The sequence below is a fragment of the Mus caroli genome, unplaced genomic scaffold (genome assembly GCF_978045245.1).
Source record: "Mus caroli unplaced genomic scaffold, Mus_caroli_1 scaffold_6, whole genome shotgun sequence".
Taxonomy (NCBI): Eukaryota; Metazoa; Chordata; class Mammalia; order Rodentia; family Muridae; genus Mus; species Mus caroli.
Window position 1 is genome coordinate 4,442,250 of NW_028227261.1, and position 15,202 is coordinate 4,457,451.

Below are 15,202 nucleotides of genomic sequence, written 5' to 3' on the forward strand. Positions count from 1 at the left end.
AACCGGCACGCCTCGGTGCCTTGCGTATCCCTCCGGCAGGGCCGCCCCCCGCCAGCGCCGCAGGCTGCGGGATCCCGGAGATCCCAGCGTGTCCTCCGAAGACACCGGGACCCCCACGCGCCAGCAGCGGCTTCCCCGGGAACGTCCTTCAGCTCCCGGAGCACGCGGGAAAAGCCCCAGCACACCAATGAGCGAGCTCCTTCCTCATGACGGTCACGCTGGGGGGCGGGGCTTCCCACAGCCGTTCCCGAGTTCCGGGAACCCCCTTTGATTGGTCTGGACGGCTTGGGAAACACTGTAGTGACGTCCAATCAAAACACCACGTCTCGGCCTCGAGGAAATATTCCGTGTCAGCCTCATCCTGATTGGGCCGTCCTTTCGACCTCTGGCCACTAGAAAGCTTTGTTTAGGTCTGGAGGGCGGGTTTTCCCGGGAGTGGGTGGGGAGGGGGCGTTGATTCCAGGCCAATCACTTTAGTCGGTGCGGTGGTGATCAGCCAATGGACAGGGTGGATAGGACGCTCCTCCCGGAGAGTAGTGAGACCCCTGGTGCGGTCCGATTGGCCGCGGGAGCCGTGACTGGCAGACGCACTAACCAGTGGGCGCTGTGCGTGGGCCGCGGGGCGGGGCCAGGGCGGGTGCGCGGCGGCGGCGGGGTGGCTGGGCCGGCGGCGGCGGCGGTACGAGGCGCGCGCTCGGGGTCCCGGTCGCGAGGAGGAGGAGGATGTGGCGCGCGGAGGGGAAATGGCTGCCGAAAACAAGCCGGAAGGTGAGAGCCGGAGCGCGAGGGCCCGGGGCTGTCAGGGTGGCGGCGACACGGCGAGCCCGGGGCCGCGCCGGACATCCCGGGCATCGGCGGCGCGGGGCGCGAGCGCGGGGGCGCGGCGGGCGCGGGGAGGGCGCCGGCGGGGTGGGGGGGGGCGGAGCGCGGCCGAGTCCTGAGGTGACTCGCGGGCCGGCCGAGCGGGGCGCCCCGCACCCAGCCCCGGGGGCGGCAGGCCGGGGCGGGGGGCGCGCGGGGCGGGGGCCGGGCCCAGCGAGGAGGAGGAGAAGCCGCGACGCCTCCCGCACCCGGCCCGGGGCATCCCCGCCGTGCCGGTCGGGGTGTCAGGGGGCCGCGGGGCGGAAAGTTTCCCGGGCCGCGGGGGCTCGCGGGCACCGGTGCCGGCAGCCGTAGCGGCGTCAGGGCCGGACGTTCCCCTTCACAGCCCCCCTCGGGCCGCGCGGCGCCTCCTAGCGCCGGCGTGGGGGGTGTCCCCGCGCGGGTCCCCGCCAGGGGGCCCCCCTCGTGCCGAGCGCCCCTCGGCCGAGGCCCCGGACGACCCCTCCCCCAGCAGGGCCGGGGTCCTCGCGCGGCCTCCCCGCCCCTCACAGCATGCTCTTCCACACTTGCCCTTGCACCCTCACTACCGCGAGGGTGGGGTCTCCACACTGCCTTGCCCTTTACCTTCCGTGACCCCGATCCTCTCCGAGCACTGAGGGTTCCGTGTCAGCCTGTCCCCTTTTTGAGGGGACTCTCGTGGGGCCGCGGAGCCTCTGCACGCTGGGTTAATCTTTTTTTTTTTTTTTTTGGCCAGGACAAGGGGACTCGGGGCTACCTACCCATGTTCTTCCTTCTTAGCTCACCCAGTGGCTTGTGGGGCCCTGTGCAGCTCTGAAGTCATTTCTAAATAGGCAGGCAGACACTTCTTCCAGATCTGTACTCTTTCCGTACACTTTCCTGGGTTAGGGTGAGCTCATTTCCTGAACACCCTTCGAGTTGCCCTCTTTCTTGTTGGGAAAACTGGACGCTCCAATGCGCCTCTCCCTAGCTGTCTGCCTCTCTCCTTGGAGTTCCCTGTCTGGGCCAGGGTGGGCGCCCCAGTAAGATGTAGGGCAGGCAGGACTTCCGATGTGCCTCCCACTTGAGTGGAAAGGGACCTCAGTTGTTCTTTCTTGCAGGAGAAGAAGGACCTATTGCTTCCTGTTCACTTTTGGATCTTAGGGGGCACCCTTCACCAGTTAACACTATCCCACTGGGGAAAGGGTCCTGTGCCCTTGAATTTGGTGTTCTGATTCCTGTCTTCTGAGCAGAAAGAACCAGACTTTATGCACTTTATGCATCCCACTCTCAAGAAGTCTTTGAATCTTTCTTGGAAATAAACTTCCCAGTTCTTTTTTTTTTTTTTTTTTTTTTTTTCCTGAGAGAACTCAGACCCTCCTTATGGCTCCTGTTTCCCAGTCAGCCATATTTAGTGAGCCTGTTACCTTGACTTTCTCTAATTTTCTCAAATTGTATTCATGTTGGCTGGGTAAGGAGAAGCCATATGCCTTTCTATCCAGAATAGGGAGCGTAGACACCCTTGTCGCCCACATGCCATTTGAGAAGAGGTAGCTTGTGTGCTCCTTGTTGTACCAGAACCTTCCTTTGGCCCTGGTATGTCTCGAGTGGGATCAAAACATTTCTTTGGATCTTGCACCTTTCAAGCGAAGGGGCAATTTCTCTACTTTTTGCTGTTCCGGTTCTCTTTGACATCGCGGAAATTGAGTTGCTCGACACAGTTGTTGACACACACAGACCACTTTGTGCATATGTGCAATAACATTCTATACATACCCAGAAGAACTTAGAAGGGTCAGGTGACAGCTCTATGGTCAGAGTGGGTGGAGTGTTAATTTGCCAGAATGTGTGTATCTGTACTTACCTACCCATATATGTTATTGGTGGCTTCAGGATTAGAAGAAGCCAAGGTGTCGTTGATAAAAGCAATGTCACACTACTCCTTCATTTGTCATTTGTATTGTACTGAATAAGCAGAAAGGCACTTCTCCCATGTGTGGAGTGCTTGCTGATGAATGCCCAGACTTTTCCATTTGGAATCTAGGGACAGTATTCTCAGCTTGATTCTGTGGGGAGTGAAAGTTCTTATCTTGATTTTTTTTTTTTCCCCTGCAGTGTAGGAGAAAGCGATTTCCTGTGTTTTGGGGAAATGATAGGAAATGGAGAAGCGGCTGCTTCTCCCTGATAGAACTGGGAACTAACTGACGGCCTCAAGTACATCCCTGTTGTATTTCAGCCAGTGAAGTGAGAGACGCTAGGAAATTAGAAGAAGGTACCTTCGGAAAAGTGCTTGCCGCTGCTTCCCGGGAAGGTGGCGGGGTTTCCAGGTTCTTTCTCTGGGGCTGGTGCGTGCTGAGAGCCCCACAGCCCTGCCTCTGCTCAGGTGCTCACCTCCCTGTCTCGTGCTCTCGCTCAGCAGTGTAGTCTTACTTTTTGACAGACATCGTGTGGAGCCTCACCTTCCAGCTGTGTGTTGTGTGTTCTTGTTTCTGTTCTCTTGAAGTTCTTTTCCTAACAAGGGAGTCCTCCACCTTGCTTTCCCAAGTAAGGAGGTGTCTCAGGTGGCTCTGGCTTTGCTTTTCAGCATGGTACTCGCTGCCAGAAAGGAAAGCTCTTGCTTGATTTTCCTGTGCGTCTCCCGTTTTTAGGCTGTTTTAAATCTTGTGGTGTCTGTTGTCAGCTTAAAGGAGTTGATTGTTTCTAGGGTTTTAGTGAGCCTTGGAAAAATGAACAGTTGATTACCTGCTGTGTATGTTCTTGTAGGCCTGAGAGTCTTCTCGTTTCTGGTGATGGCTCTTCTGCGCCTTTCTCCAGGCCATTGACTTCCTTGGGTGTTGTCCCTGTCCATCAGAGTACCCCACACATGGACTGTGCAAGGAGGGGTAGTGAAGGTCCGCTGTACCACCAGAGCTGCACCGCTAGTGCAAAAGTGAGGATCTCGAGTTGATGTGCTTGCGCTGACTATGTGGCTGCATCCGGGAAGGGTGGGAATCGGTGGAGGGCTTCTCTTGCCGTTAGTCAGGTTACCCCGCTTCTCTTAATTACTTTGCCCCACCCCCTATCTTTTCGTTCAGACATCACTTCCTCTTCCATGTCTGATTCCCCAGCATTTGGGAATGGCCAAATGACCTTTTCTCTAGTCTCCTTTTAGACCTGACTGACCTATTTCTGGGAGATGTTGTGGTTTCCCCATCTTACCCCTCAGTGGATTCTGCATGTGAACATGTGCACAGCAGCCTCTCCTCAAGGTCGGAGCGCTTCAGCTTTTCCTTTTCAAAAGAGGAGCATCACTCTTCCTGCTTTTGGAGAAGAGTCTATGCCATCCTTAGCCATGTTTTCATCCTTTGTCTTTTATGAAAAATTTTAATATTTTGTCTTTTTGAGGCAGGGTCATGTTTTGCAACTTAGGCTATCTTAGAGTTTGTTATGTAGAACAGCTTGGCCTTAAACTTAAGGACTAGCCACCCCCCACCCCCCTTCTGAATGCTGGAGTCACACATGCGTGCGTGCATGTGTATGTGTGTGTATGCATGTGTGGGTGTGCTGTGCCCATCTCAGTCACATTTTCTGGTTTCTTAAGTTTTAATATCCCCCCCCCTAAAATGGCCCATTCTAGAGTAAGAAAGGAGTAGTTTATCTCTGAGTTTACTGCGTTGGTCTATGTGTGGGTGGGATTTCGCTTCTTTTTGATCTTGAGATAGCCCCTCTGGGGCCCATTCCCTCCACCTTTTTCATTACTCTGGGCCAGTCCTTCTTACATCCTCCTCATTGCGGTTTGAAGAGCATTCTCATTCACCTTGTGGGTCTCATGTTGTTAGCCTCCTGCAGTTGTCCCATTGAGTCTTTGGTGGTATGTTAGTGTCTGCTGTTCTGAGGAAAAGTCATTGTCGTGTCTAGGATCCATCACTCAGCTATTAACTCTGGAGCCCTTTTTGTGGGTGTCTGCTGTGAGCAGGGATTTGTGGGGATTCAGTGTTTGCCTGACTCCCATGTTGGATCATGGTAGCTTTTTTATGAATACTATTTCAGTCTGTCTGTACTTGACTTTAAGAAAGTCTTAAAAACTTTTTTTCTGAATTTTGATTTTTTTTTGGATTGTAATCTTAACAAAAATGTACTTGACTAGCGTGCTATCCTGTGCAACCCCTTCCTTGCTCCCTGGAGGTGTAGGGTGGTGAACGGGGGAGGAGGGTGTTCTGGGAGGGGTGTTTAGCAGCTCTCCTCAACACCACACTGCGGGTATGTGTATGCTTGTGTGTACGTTCAAGAAATTAGAGTTCACTCTTAGTCTGACTGTCTAGATGACTCTGAGGTCATTTATATATATGATAGATTGGAATGTTAGTAAACGTGAGACCAGCAGCATTGATTACTGGGTAGCCTATGCATGGAACCCAGTGTCAGATATGTTTTTACATAAGTGTGTCAGAAAAACCTTCTTGTCTTTCCTGGGGTTCGTGTTCTCAGGGATTAGGCAAAACGACTCGTGTTTTGCTGTCAGTTATCTAAATCTAATGTTTAAGTGTGGCCGCCACTCCAAGGCCAGAGCCAGATACAGTCACTAGTTTATTATGTCTTTTAATTCTTTATGCTGTTTAATAGTACTGACATTTATATTTTCTTTTCTATTTTGATAAGCCTGATTGTTTTTGAGTACAGGTGAGGTATATGTCGCAGCGTTGACGTTGGTCAGAGTTAACCTGAAGTGTGCTCCTTCTCTTCGTCTCTGAAGCCAGGTTTCCTCTCCACAGTGACTGTGGAAGCTCGTCCTGAGGCCTTCACTCCTGTGGAAACCCTTAGTCTGTGGGTGGCTGTCTCCTTTGTCCCCTGGTTGTTTGTTTTGTGGTGACAGGTTGACAATGTATCTTTTGCATTTTTGTCCTGTGGGTGGTCTTCAATACTGTGTATCTTACAATACTGTGTATCTTACAATACTGTGTATCTTCAATACTGTGTATCCTACAGAACCATCAGACTTTGCTTGTTCTGAGTAACTCAGGCTCTGCCTCCTTTTCCTTCTCTACCTGTCGGATAGGTAGGTGGCATGGGACCACTGTCCCAGCGAGGGGACAGTGGCATTTCTAATTGGAGTCCTAGTGAAATGCTGTCCTTCAGGTTTCCGAGCCTCCCCCTGTAGGATTTTGGGGATTTGTTTTTGCTGCATTTCTCTGGCTTCTCTCTCTCTCTGGTTTGATTGCAGTGCGATTCTTCAGGTACAGTTAACAATCCTCTGCCTCGCCTTGTGCTGTGGTGCAGGCTGATGTATGTGGTGAGGGTAGAGGTGCTCTGGTTCTGAGTCTTTGTCCATCTTGCTTTAGGAAGGGGTGCCTAGTTCCCTTCCCCCCTTCCCTCCATTCCTCTCTCTCTCCCTTCCTTCCTCCCTCTCTTCTTGCCTCCCTATGTTTTACTCAGGGTTAGGGACAGAATTGCTCAGACACAGTCATATTTTCTTTTAAATGCCATCATGAGCGTAGTACTCAGTTGTCCTGTGATTGTTAGCATTGTCGTTAGAAGATGGGTGGTCAGCCACCCTGTAGTATTTGTCATATATGAGAAGGTGCAAATACAGTGAGCACAGTCTGTACTACTCTCCATAGTAAATGTTGTCCATCAGTGTGTTTAGACACTATGTTCAGGTTCTCTTTCTCTGACTAGAGCATCATAGCTTGTAGAATGCTATGGTCTCCTGTAAAAACTGGTAATGTTTCTTGAACATTTTTAAAATCTCATTATTGATTTAAAAAGAAATACTACACACACTAGTGCAGAGAGGCCGGCCCAGCCAGTCACATTAATCCCACTTTACACCCCCCCCCCCATTCTCTCTCATTCATACTCTCTCACCCACACACCCACACACCCACTCTCAAACTCACTCTCTCTCTCTCTCTTTCACACACACACTCATACTTGCTCACTCACTCACTCACTCACTCACTCAGAGGAATGCTCTTAATTGTTCAGATGGTTGACATAGCATAAAGATGGAAGGACCGAGGTAACTTTAGTTTTATGGGCTCTTAGGTGTTCATTCCTTTGGTCTGCTCATTTTCTGATGTGGTTGCATGTTTTTTAAAGTATGTAAGTCCTTTGCTATTTTGGAAAAGTGCAGTAACTTTTTTCCCCTTTAGATTTAGCTGGGCCTTTAGAAGGGCCATGAGATGTCCCTTCCTGAAACTGTTAGCAAAAGGTGACTTTGAAGGAGGTGTTGGCCTGGACTGTCTTCTTCCCTCTGCTTTCTGCAGGGTAGCTTTGCATGCACAGTGCCGTGCTTTGAAAGAAATGCCAAGCATGGCAGTACTTGGAGACAAAGTAAGTCACGTTATGCTGTTAGCTGTGCTTCCTCATGCCAACCAAAACACCTCTTTAACCCCTGCCCTAAATCCAGAAACAGTAAATGTAGCGAAATAATCCCCAACAAGGCAGCAGGCCCTCCTGAAGGCTAGTTCTGATGACTCTTGTTGTGAGTTTAGTCACTAGCTTGGGCTGGGCCACAATTGGTACCTTTGGGTATGTATTCTAAGGGGCATTTTGCATCCTTTCTGGGAGTCTCTCTTCCATTTTTCCTTATCAGTTACTACAAGGTAACACCTGCCAAGCAGCTTATTTTTTCCTTTTTATTCCTACTTAGTAGTTTGAAGAAATACAGGCAATGGTTACTTACTGTGTCCTCTCAGGAGTTCTGAGTATGTTTGAGAATTGTGTGGTGACTTCCATGAAAGTGCAGGCCATCACGACTCTTTGGCCACGTCACTGGACACTGTTGTTAAACCTAGAATCTGTTGGGATGGAGAAGCCAGATCCGTGATCCTGTTTAATTTGCATCAGTGAGACTTGTGTGTGTGTGTGATGGCAGAGCTATGTGCAGATGCTTCCAGATGCACTCTTCCTTCCTCTCACCATCTCCGTCCCTTCATGTTGGTCGGCTGGCCTTGACTACGCTATGTGCTTGAGGATGACCTTGAACTTCTTACCTGCCAGCCAGGTTCGGGGTTACAGACATGTGCCTCCATTTTTGGTTTAGAGGTGCTCATTCTACTGAGCCCCTCCCCTCCACTCCTTGTTTCTAGCTTTTAAACATATATTTTAGTTTTCTTTCATCAGGGTTGCTTGAGACTGTCAAGAATTATTTCTGAAGGCATGTGAGTAAAGTCAGGGATTTCTGTCTTTGTAAATCTTAGTCCCTTTCTGAAGGGTCTGTGTCCCCTCTTGGTTTTTGGGAATCATAAGAGAGTCTTAGGAAGTCTGAGATCATAGGAAGCACAAGGCTGCTGGAGTGATATAATCAGCCATCAGCGATTGGGACAGCCTGACAGTGGGAGTGGACGAGAACAGTGGAATGCCAACTCGCTATTCACTACAAAGTTGTTGATGGCCTTGGTGAGCTTAAAATGTGTTTTCCTTCCCTTCATTTAGAAAGTACTTGAGATAAAATAGTTTTTAGTGAAGAAACTGTAAAGTTTGGTGGAAGTTTAGCAGAATGGAACATTTCAAAACTAGATTCAAGATAAGAATTTTTATTATGAATCCACAAGGGGGTAGTGGTGTTCTATCAAAGGTGCTGGTGGAAGTTGAGGTGATCGCCAGCATTCCAGATCTGTAGATAAAACTGGCGTGTTTGCATTTTAACTTAATAAGATCTCCTTTTCAAAATGTTTATTGGCAAAATTGTTTATTGCTTAAATTAAAAAAAAATCCATTTTGGTGATTGTCTATTTTAAGCTGTGGAAATGGTTATTTGCATCATAGCACTGATAGTGAGACTGTCCTTGTAGTTCTGTGTTGGGAGAGGTCACAAAGGCTCTGAGACCACTGATGGTTTCTGAGATTGTAATAATCTTAAACTTAGGGATCAACAACTGTGGCTTAAATGTCTTGAATAGAAGGATTTAAAAAAATTATGTCTAAACTTTATTTCTTAGTGTTCTGCCAAAAGATGGAAAATGTGAACAATCTTACTCCTAGATGCTTTAATACTTCTGAATGAATCAAAACTTTGTGTTAATAGATTGCTTGCATTGTAACATAAAAGTATCCTTTCCCTATATAAAAATCCAAGTTGTTCTGGAGGCCTGTGAGTCTTACCTGCTTGTTTAGAATTACTTATGATCAGGTGTCGTGTGGCAGAGCCAGCTATTCTTGTTGCTGTTGTGTGCTCTTTGTAAGTATAGGCCACATGGTGGGAGAAAGGTGTTAGTTTTTATTTTATCTATCTATCTATCTATCTATCTATTTATTTATTTATTTTTTTAAGATTTATTTTATAAGTACACTGTAGCTATCTTCAGGCACACCAGAAGAGGGCATCAGATCCCATTACAGATGGCTGTGAGCCACCATGTGGTTGCTGGGAATTGAACTCAGGACCTCTGGAAGAGCAATCAATGCTCTTAACTGCTGAGCCATCTCTCCAGCCCTGGGAGAAAGGTTTTTTTTTTTTTTTTTTTACAGTTTATTTTATTATTTGTGTGTTTTGTGTGACTGTGTGTGAGCTCTTGATTGTGAATGCTGAGAGCCCAACTCTGGTCCTATAGAAGAACAACAAGTTCTCTTCAACTGCTGAGCCATTTCTTCAGTCCCAAGTGGAGAAAAGTTTTATGATGGATACCCCCCCACCCCGACATCCCCACACTCCTAAGTCTTTATAAAGTGCAAGTATTAACTCTAACCACCTGAAATAGTTGGGCCGTTCACAAGCAGTGCTGATTTGTGCCGTTCACAAGCAGTGTGATTTATGCATTGCCTGTTTCTCATTTCTGGGCTAGCAAAGGTTTTTCTGTCACCTCACCTTTCTTCTTTCGTTCTGAGCAAGGAGGGGCTGATTCATGTCCTTTCTTCACTAGGTGACTTTGAGTTAACATCCCTGAAGACAGGTGCACACTTTCTTGTGTCCTTCAGCTCTGAGAGCTGAGCTATGACGTCAGCATTTTCATTCATGAATTTTGTGCTTCCATTTTTTTCTTTGTGTTTTTGAATTGGCATATTCACATATCAGCTTGCCATCATTCAGTTCATAAGTCAACCATGAAAGATAAAACAAGAGATGAAGCACTACAGTTGTTAGATAATGCTGTAGTTGCTCCTGCTGGTTGGTCTGCAGCAATTCAGTTTGGGCAAGGTTGCTGGCCAGACAGCTTGAGGTCTAAAGCAGTAGTTTTAATTAGGTTCTGATTTTTGTGTTGAGCTGTGTTGTGAACATATTGATACAAAATTTGTGTTTTTGCTATAAGGTTAGAGTGCTATGCCATGTTTCCTTTTGTTACAGAGAATATTTATTGTATCATTTGCTGAATTGGAGGATTCTGCTTCATTTCACAGAGGCAGGCTGGGCTCAGATCTGCTGCTGTTGCAGAGCATGTGGACTCTGAGCATTTGGTTACTCTTGAAGTATTTCAAATATCTTGATTATTTTATGGTTTTAACATTTCTGGTTTTGATATACTGCTGTTGTGGAAGGCATAACATCCCGAGTTAGAGTCAGATTTCATTTCTCTGGATTGTACCCTCATGGAGCTGTGGGATGTAGCTTCTCCTTCAGGGAGGTTGCTGTTTGAAATCTGACCCAGTGAAGACAGTCTTGAAGGACTCTCCCTTGAGTTTCCCTCTGTAGGGCCAACACAGAGGCTGGGCGTCTGGCTTCTGGCATTTTTCAAGCCTGTGTTGATGAATGGTTAGCTCTAAACAAGTTAATTTTCCTTGCTTTCTTGCGGGGGGGCTTCACTGATTTTCTGACTATTTAATTGGCAAGGACATTTAAAAATAGCATATGTTACTTTTAGGCTGTGCCATTTATAGCTCAGTTCATGGTTAGAGTGGATGATAAAACTATAGTCATTGCAGTTGATACCTCTTTCTTAAACTTTGTGTGTGTGTGTGTGTGTGTGCATGCGCACTCACTATGAGATGAACTAAGGTCTTTGTGTGTGTGTATGTGTGTGCATGAGCACTCACTATGAGATGAACTAAGGACTTTGTGTGTGTGTGTGCATGCGCACTCACTATGAGATGAACTAAGGTCTTTGTGTGTGTGTATGTGTGTGCATGAGCACTCACTATGAGATAAACTAAGGTCTTTGCCAATGTATCTTACTCTGGAATTTTTTAATACTAAGCTTCATTTTGTGTGTTCATGTGTAAATCCTATTTACAGCTCACAGCTTTTTAGAGATTCTCTAGAGGTACAGAGCTCTGAAAGATACAAAGTTTTATTGTTAAATATTTCGTTTTGGGGGCCAGCAAGATGGCTTAGTGAATAAGGGCACTTGCCACCAAACTGTCCACATGGTAGTAAGAGAACTGACCTCAGCAAATTTCGCTCTGGCCTCCACATGTCTCCCCCACCATACAAATGAAAATGATTATACAGGGAGCTCAGAAGTTAGCGTCTGGTGTGGTGCCTTCCAGCTCTTTGAGACATTCAGCCTGGAGCTCATTGCATACAGTGGCAGGCCACAAAGCCCCAGGGATCCATCTGAGTCAACCCCCCAGTGGTGGAAATGTGCTGGTGCACCCAGTTTTTACATGGGTGCAAAAGCACTTTACTGATTAAGCTGTTTTCCCAGACCCTGGGGGCAGCATTTTAAGCCATGTGACATCTCAGATACATTTCCTTATATCCTTACGATGGAACTTTATATGTTTTTGAGTGGTCTGATGGTAACAGATGAGTGACTTGTCTGGGAGCTAGGTTTTGGTTTTTTGTTTCTTTTTTTTTTGGTACATGTACTAAGGGGAAGAAAGCGTTTAGCTTCTGGATATGCATTTGAAGGCACACATTTCAGTTATTATTTTTCCTAAGAGCTAAATAGTTTTGATAATTATTTAAATATGATTTAGAATTATGGCATTGTGTATTTATTCACATGTGCATATGACTGTATGTGTGTACATATAGTACATGTAAAAATACATTGTGTAGATACAAGTTTTCCCCTTGAAGGGCTGGGTGTAGGATGCAGGGCTTTGTGGAAGCTACCACTCAACTATTTGTAATGTTGAAGACAGGAATTATTTTTATTATATTTCAAGTTTTCTCTTACATTTAAAAAAATTGATTCATGTGTTTTGGTGTTTTCCTTGGATGTATGTTTGTATACCACTTCTGTGTCAGAAGTATTGGATCCCTAGAACTGGAGTTACAGAGAATTGAGAATACCGTGTGGGTGTTAGGAATCAAACCTGGGTCCTCTGGAAAAGCAGCCAGTGCTCTTAACCACTGAGCTATCTTCTCTAGCCCTGGGGATTTAGTTTTTAAAGATTATATTTTTAATTATGTGTGTGTGTGTGTGTGTGTGTGTGTGTGTGTGTGTGTGTACATGAGTGAATGAGAGTGAGTACCATGCCTTTGCAGGTCCGAGGAGGGTGTTGGAACTTCCTGGAGGTGGTTGTAAGCTACTGACATGAGTGCTGGGAACTGATCTCTAGAGTCCTGGAAGAACAGTGTGTGCCCTTAACTGTTGAGATATCTCTTCAGCCCCAGGTTTTGTTTTTGGTTATGATTTAACATTATGTGGTAGGGGAGACATAGGAAGGTGAGAGGAGTCTGTTCTCTCCTCCATGTGGATTTCAGGGATCAACCTCAGGTTCCGTCAGGCTTGGTGGCAAGTGATTTACTGGCTAAGCCATCTTGCTGATCCCAAGAAGGGACTGTTTACTTTGTTAAGACTTTGTAATTTTCAAAACTGTGTCCCTCCGTAGGATGTCTGCAAAGTTGGGGGCTTCAATGATTAGGTTTTACATATTGGAGATGTCTCTTGGTATCAGCATTCTTGTCCTTTCCTTCCCTGAATCAAGCAGTGAGAAGCGAATCTGCTGACTTCTAATAAGCCCCTGTGGTTCCTGGTAGGGCTGCTTCTTCCCCTTAGTAGACGGGTGACCTTGGACTAAGGAGCTCCACCAGCAGGGTGCTCCTGACTTTGATGCTACTTTTGGGGCCAGAGGTAGAAGCCTCTCTTCTTTGGCCTCCTTACCTCTTGTCCTTATCAGACAATTCCCATGCATCCATTTGTTATTTTTGACTCTGGCTCCTCTCCCCATCTTGCCTTTCCCAGACCTCAGATCTGTGTCATGAGTTAGTTGGTAATGATTGTAAGGAGATTGTCCAGATGGATAAAGTGCTGTCCTAGAAATGACCTCTGAAAGTTCTCCCCATTCTTCCTCAGGATGGTACGGGAGTGAAGGCGGATAGATGCGGTTTACTTTGCAGCTCCCTTGCTGATACTGGCTGCTCTGTGGGACTTCTTTTTCCCTTTGAAGTTTTTATACCAGGTCAAGAATAAATATGTAGGCTCACACCTTGACAGGGGAATTTGAAGTATAGCCTCTGAGGTACCTCCTTTATGCTTGCTGTACATAGAAATGCCCCCCTCTGTCTAAAGAAAGTTAAAAAAAATTAAGGTTTTTACTGAAGATTTTCAATATAGAAACAGTCTTCTTAGGTATCCTCTGTGGTGGATTTAAAACCTTTATTTAGGTATGAATGAGGGTTTATACTTTCAGAAAGTAGCCTTAACTAATATATGACTGTAGTTGAAAAAGTATTATTTGCTGACCCCAGACATGTATGTTCAAGATAGTATTTATATTCATTTAGCTGTGTTTTTTGGAGTTGATTAATATAAGCGTTATTAAAATGTATTGATTGCCAGTAATTCAGTAAACACAGACTCTCCGATTAAACCTGTGGGTTGGGGAGTTGCTGTGGTCTGCTGCAATCAATAGTATAGCATCTATGCTTAGACACAATCCCTGGGCTGTGCCAGGTCGTGCGTTGTGGGAGGGTTTGAACATAATTCATGTTTTGAGTTTCTTTTGTACTTAAAGATACAGGAGGAGAAGTTCAAGTTCCTGGTGTTCCTGTAAATATTCTTTGCCTTGTCCCATCTCTGCTGTTAGGAAATATGCTGGCTGAGTCTTTTGCTTTGACACAGCTTCAGAGGCGGTTTCTTGCTCATTTAATTTTATTGATGGAGGCTGTTGTGCTATAACATCGAGGGGTAGCGAGTGGGCACTCAGAGCTTTTAAGGACTTGTGTTTCTTCCTAGGGGTCCTCCAGAAATTGATCATCGATTACTTGACCAAATTTAGAGCCCAGAATTTACTGCAGGCATTTTGGGTGGGAAGAGACTTGTGTTTTCTGTACCAGTCATATTATCCTACGTGTAAGCCATTGCTGCTCGTGCAGGTGCCCTCTGATGCAAGCGTGGTACTGAGATGGCCTCTCAGCCTGAGCAAAAACCGTGATGACTCTCGTCTGTCCTCTTGGTCTGTTCCTCTGGCCTGTGTGGTTATGCCATATCATTACCTGCTCTGGTGCTTCAGTTGTGGTGCCTGCTCGATGCTGTCTTTTGCATATTTTGCCAGGCCTGCCCTGCTGAGGTTCATTTGATGAAGGAGGAGAGATAGAACTGTTGATTCAGTAAAATAATAAAAACTTAGGATCTTTCTGAATGGTTTTAAAAGTAATCAATGATAAATAATGCACAGTATGGGGGTACTGCCACTACCTTGTGTGTTCAGAGATTACTACAACAGTAAATTGTGTATTGGGTATGTTGTAGCACCACTGAAAGAAGAGAAGGCCATGATGAGGTCTCATTCTGGGCTAGTCAGCCAGGTCTGTAGAATGTTTCTAGACTAGCTCTACATAGTGAAATCTTGTTTCAGAAAGAATTAGTGCATTTTGGGTTGCAAGAGCCTGGCCACATAGGACAGGGTAAGTGGGGGGCAGTTCTAGTACTAAGGCTTCTGGGACAGACCGTAGAGCAGCAAGACTCTGGGACTGTCCTTGGTATATCTACACTAGAAGTTTTTTCTAGGGATGCTTGGGCTGAGCTGGGATCCCATTTTCCATGCCAAGGCTCTTCTCTCTCCTGTTGTCTATTAGTTTTCTAGCAAGGGGGCCTTCTTCATTTCTTAGCTTAAGTTAAATGCAGCTGTTGTCTGCTGTGGCCACCAGTCATGGCTCGAGCATGTCTTGATTCTAGTGCTCATCATTATCTGACTTCACCTTTGATGGCTCAGGAGGTACAGAAAATTCAAGACAGAGTTGGACTGAACCTTGTTTTGTGTCCAAACACCAGGTTTTTGTCTTGGTGGAGGTGGGCTAAGATGAGTGATGACATAGAGGGGCTAAGCAGAGAAGAGATTGTGCCTCTGTCAGGGGTCATGGCATCTTAAACTGGCTCCATCAAGTAGTGTAAATGATACTGTGGCTTACTGTGCCTCCAAGCCTGACCACCTGAGTTTGATCCTTTGAACCTACATGGTAAAAGGAGAGAACTGACTCCTGAAGTTATCTAACCTCCACAACAAAGATGCACACACAAACAAACAAATGTCATAGAAAATGTTTATTATAGCTACAGATTGGAGGCTGAAGGTA

At 46.4% G+C, this 15,202-nt stretch overlaps 1 protein-coding gene across 8 annotated transcripts in view; it reads left to right on the plus strand.

The window, feature by feature from the left end:
- The first annotated feature begins 649 nt into the window (after nucleotides 1-649).
- Camta1 (calmodulin binding transcription activator 1) overlaps nucleotides 650-15,202 on the plus strand; it is an 814,691-nt gene continuing 800,138 nt past the window's right edge. For all 8 annotated transcript variants that reach the window (XM_085838559.1, XM_085838558.1, XM_029476775.2 and 5 more), the window contains exon 1: nucleotides 650-768. In XM_085838559.1, the coding sequence (XP_085694685.1) occupies nucleotides 724-768 (45 nt within the window). In that variant the 5' untranslated portion in view covers nucleotides 650-723. The remainder of the gene's footprint in view (nucleotides 769-15,202) is intronic.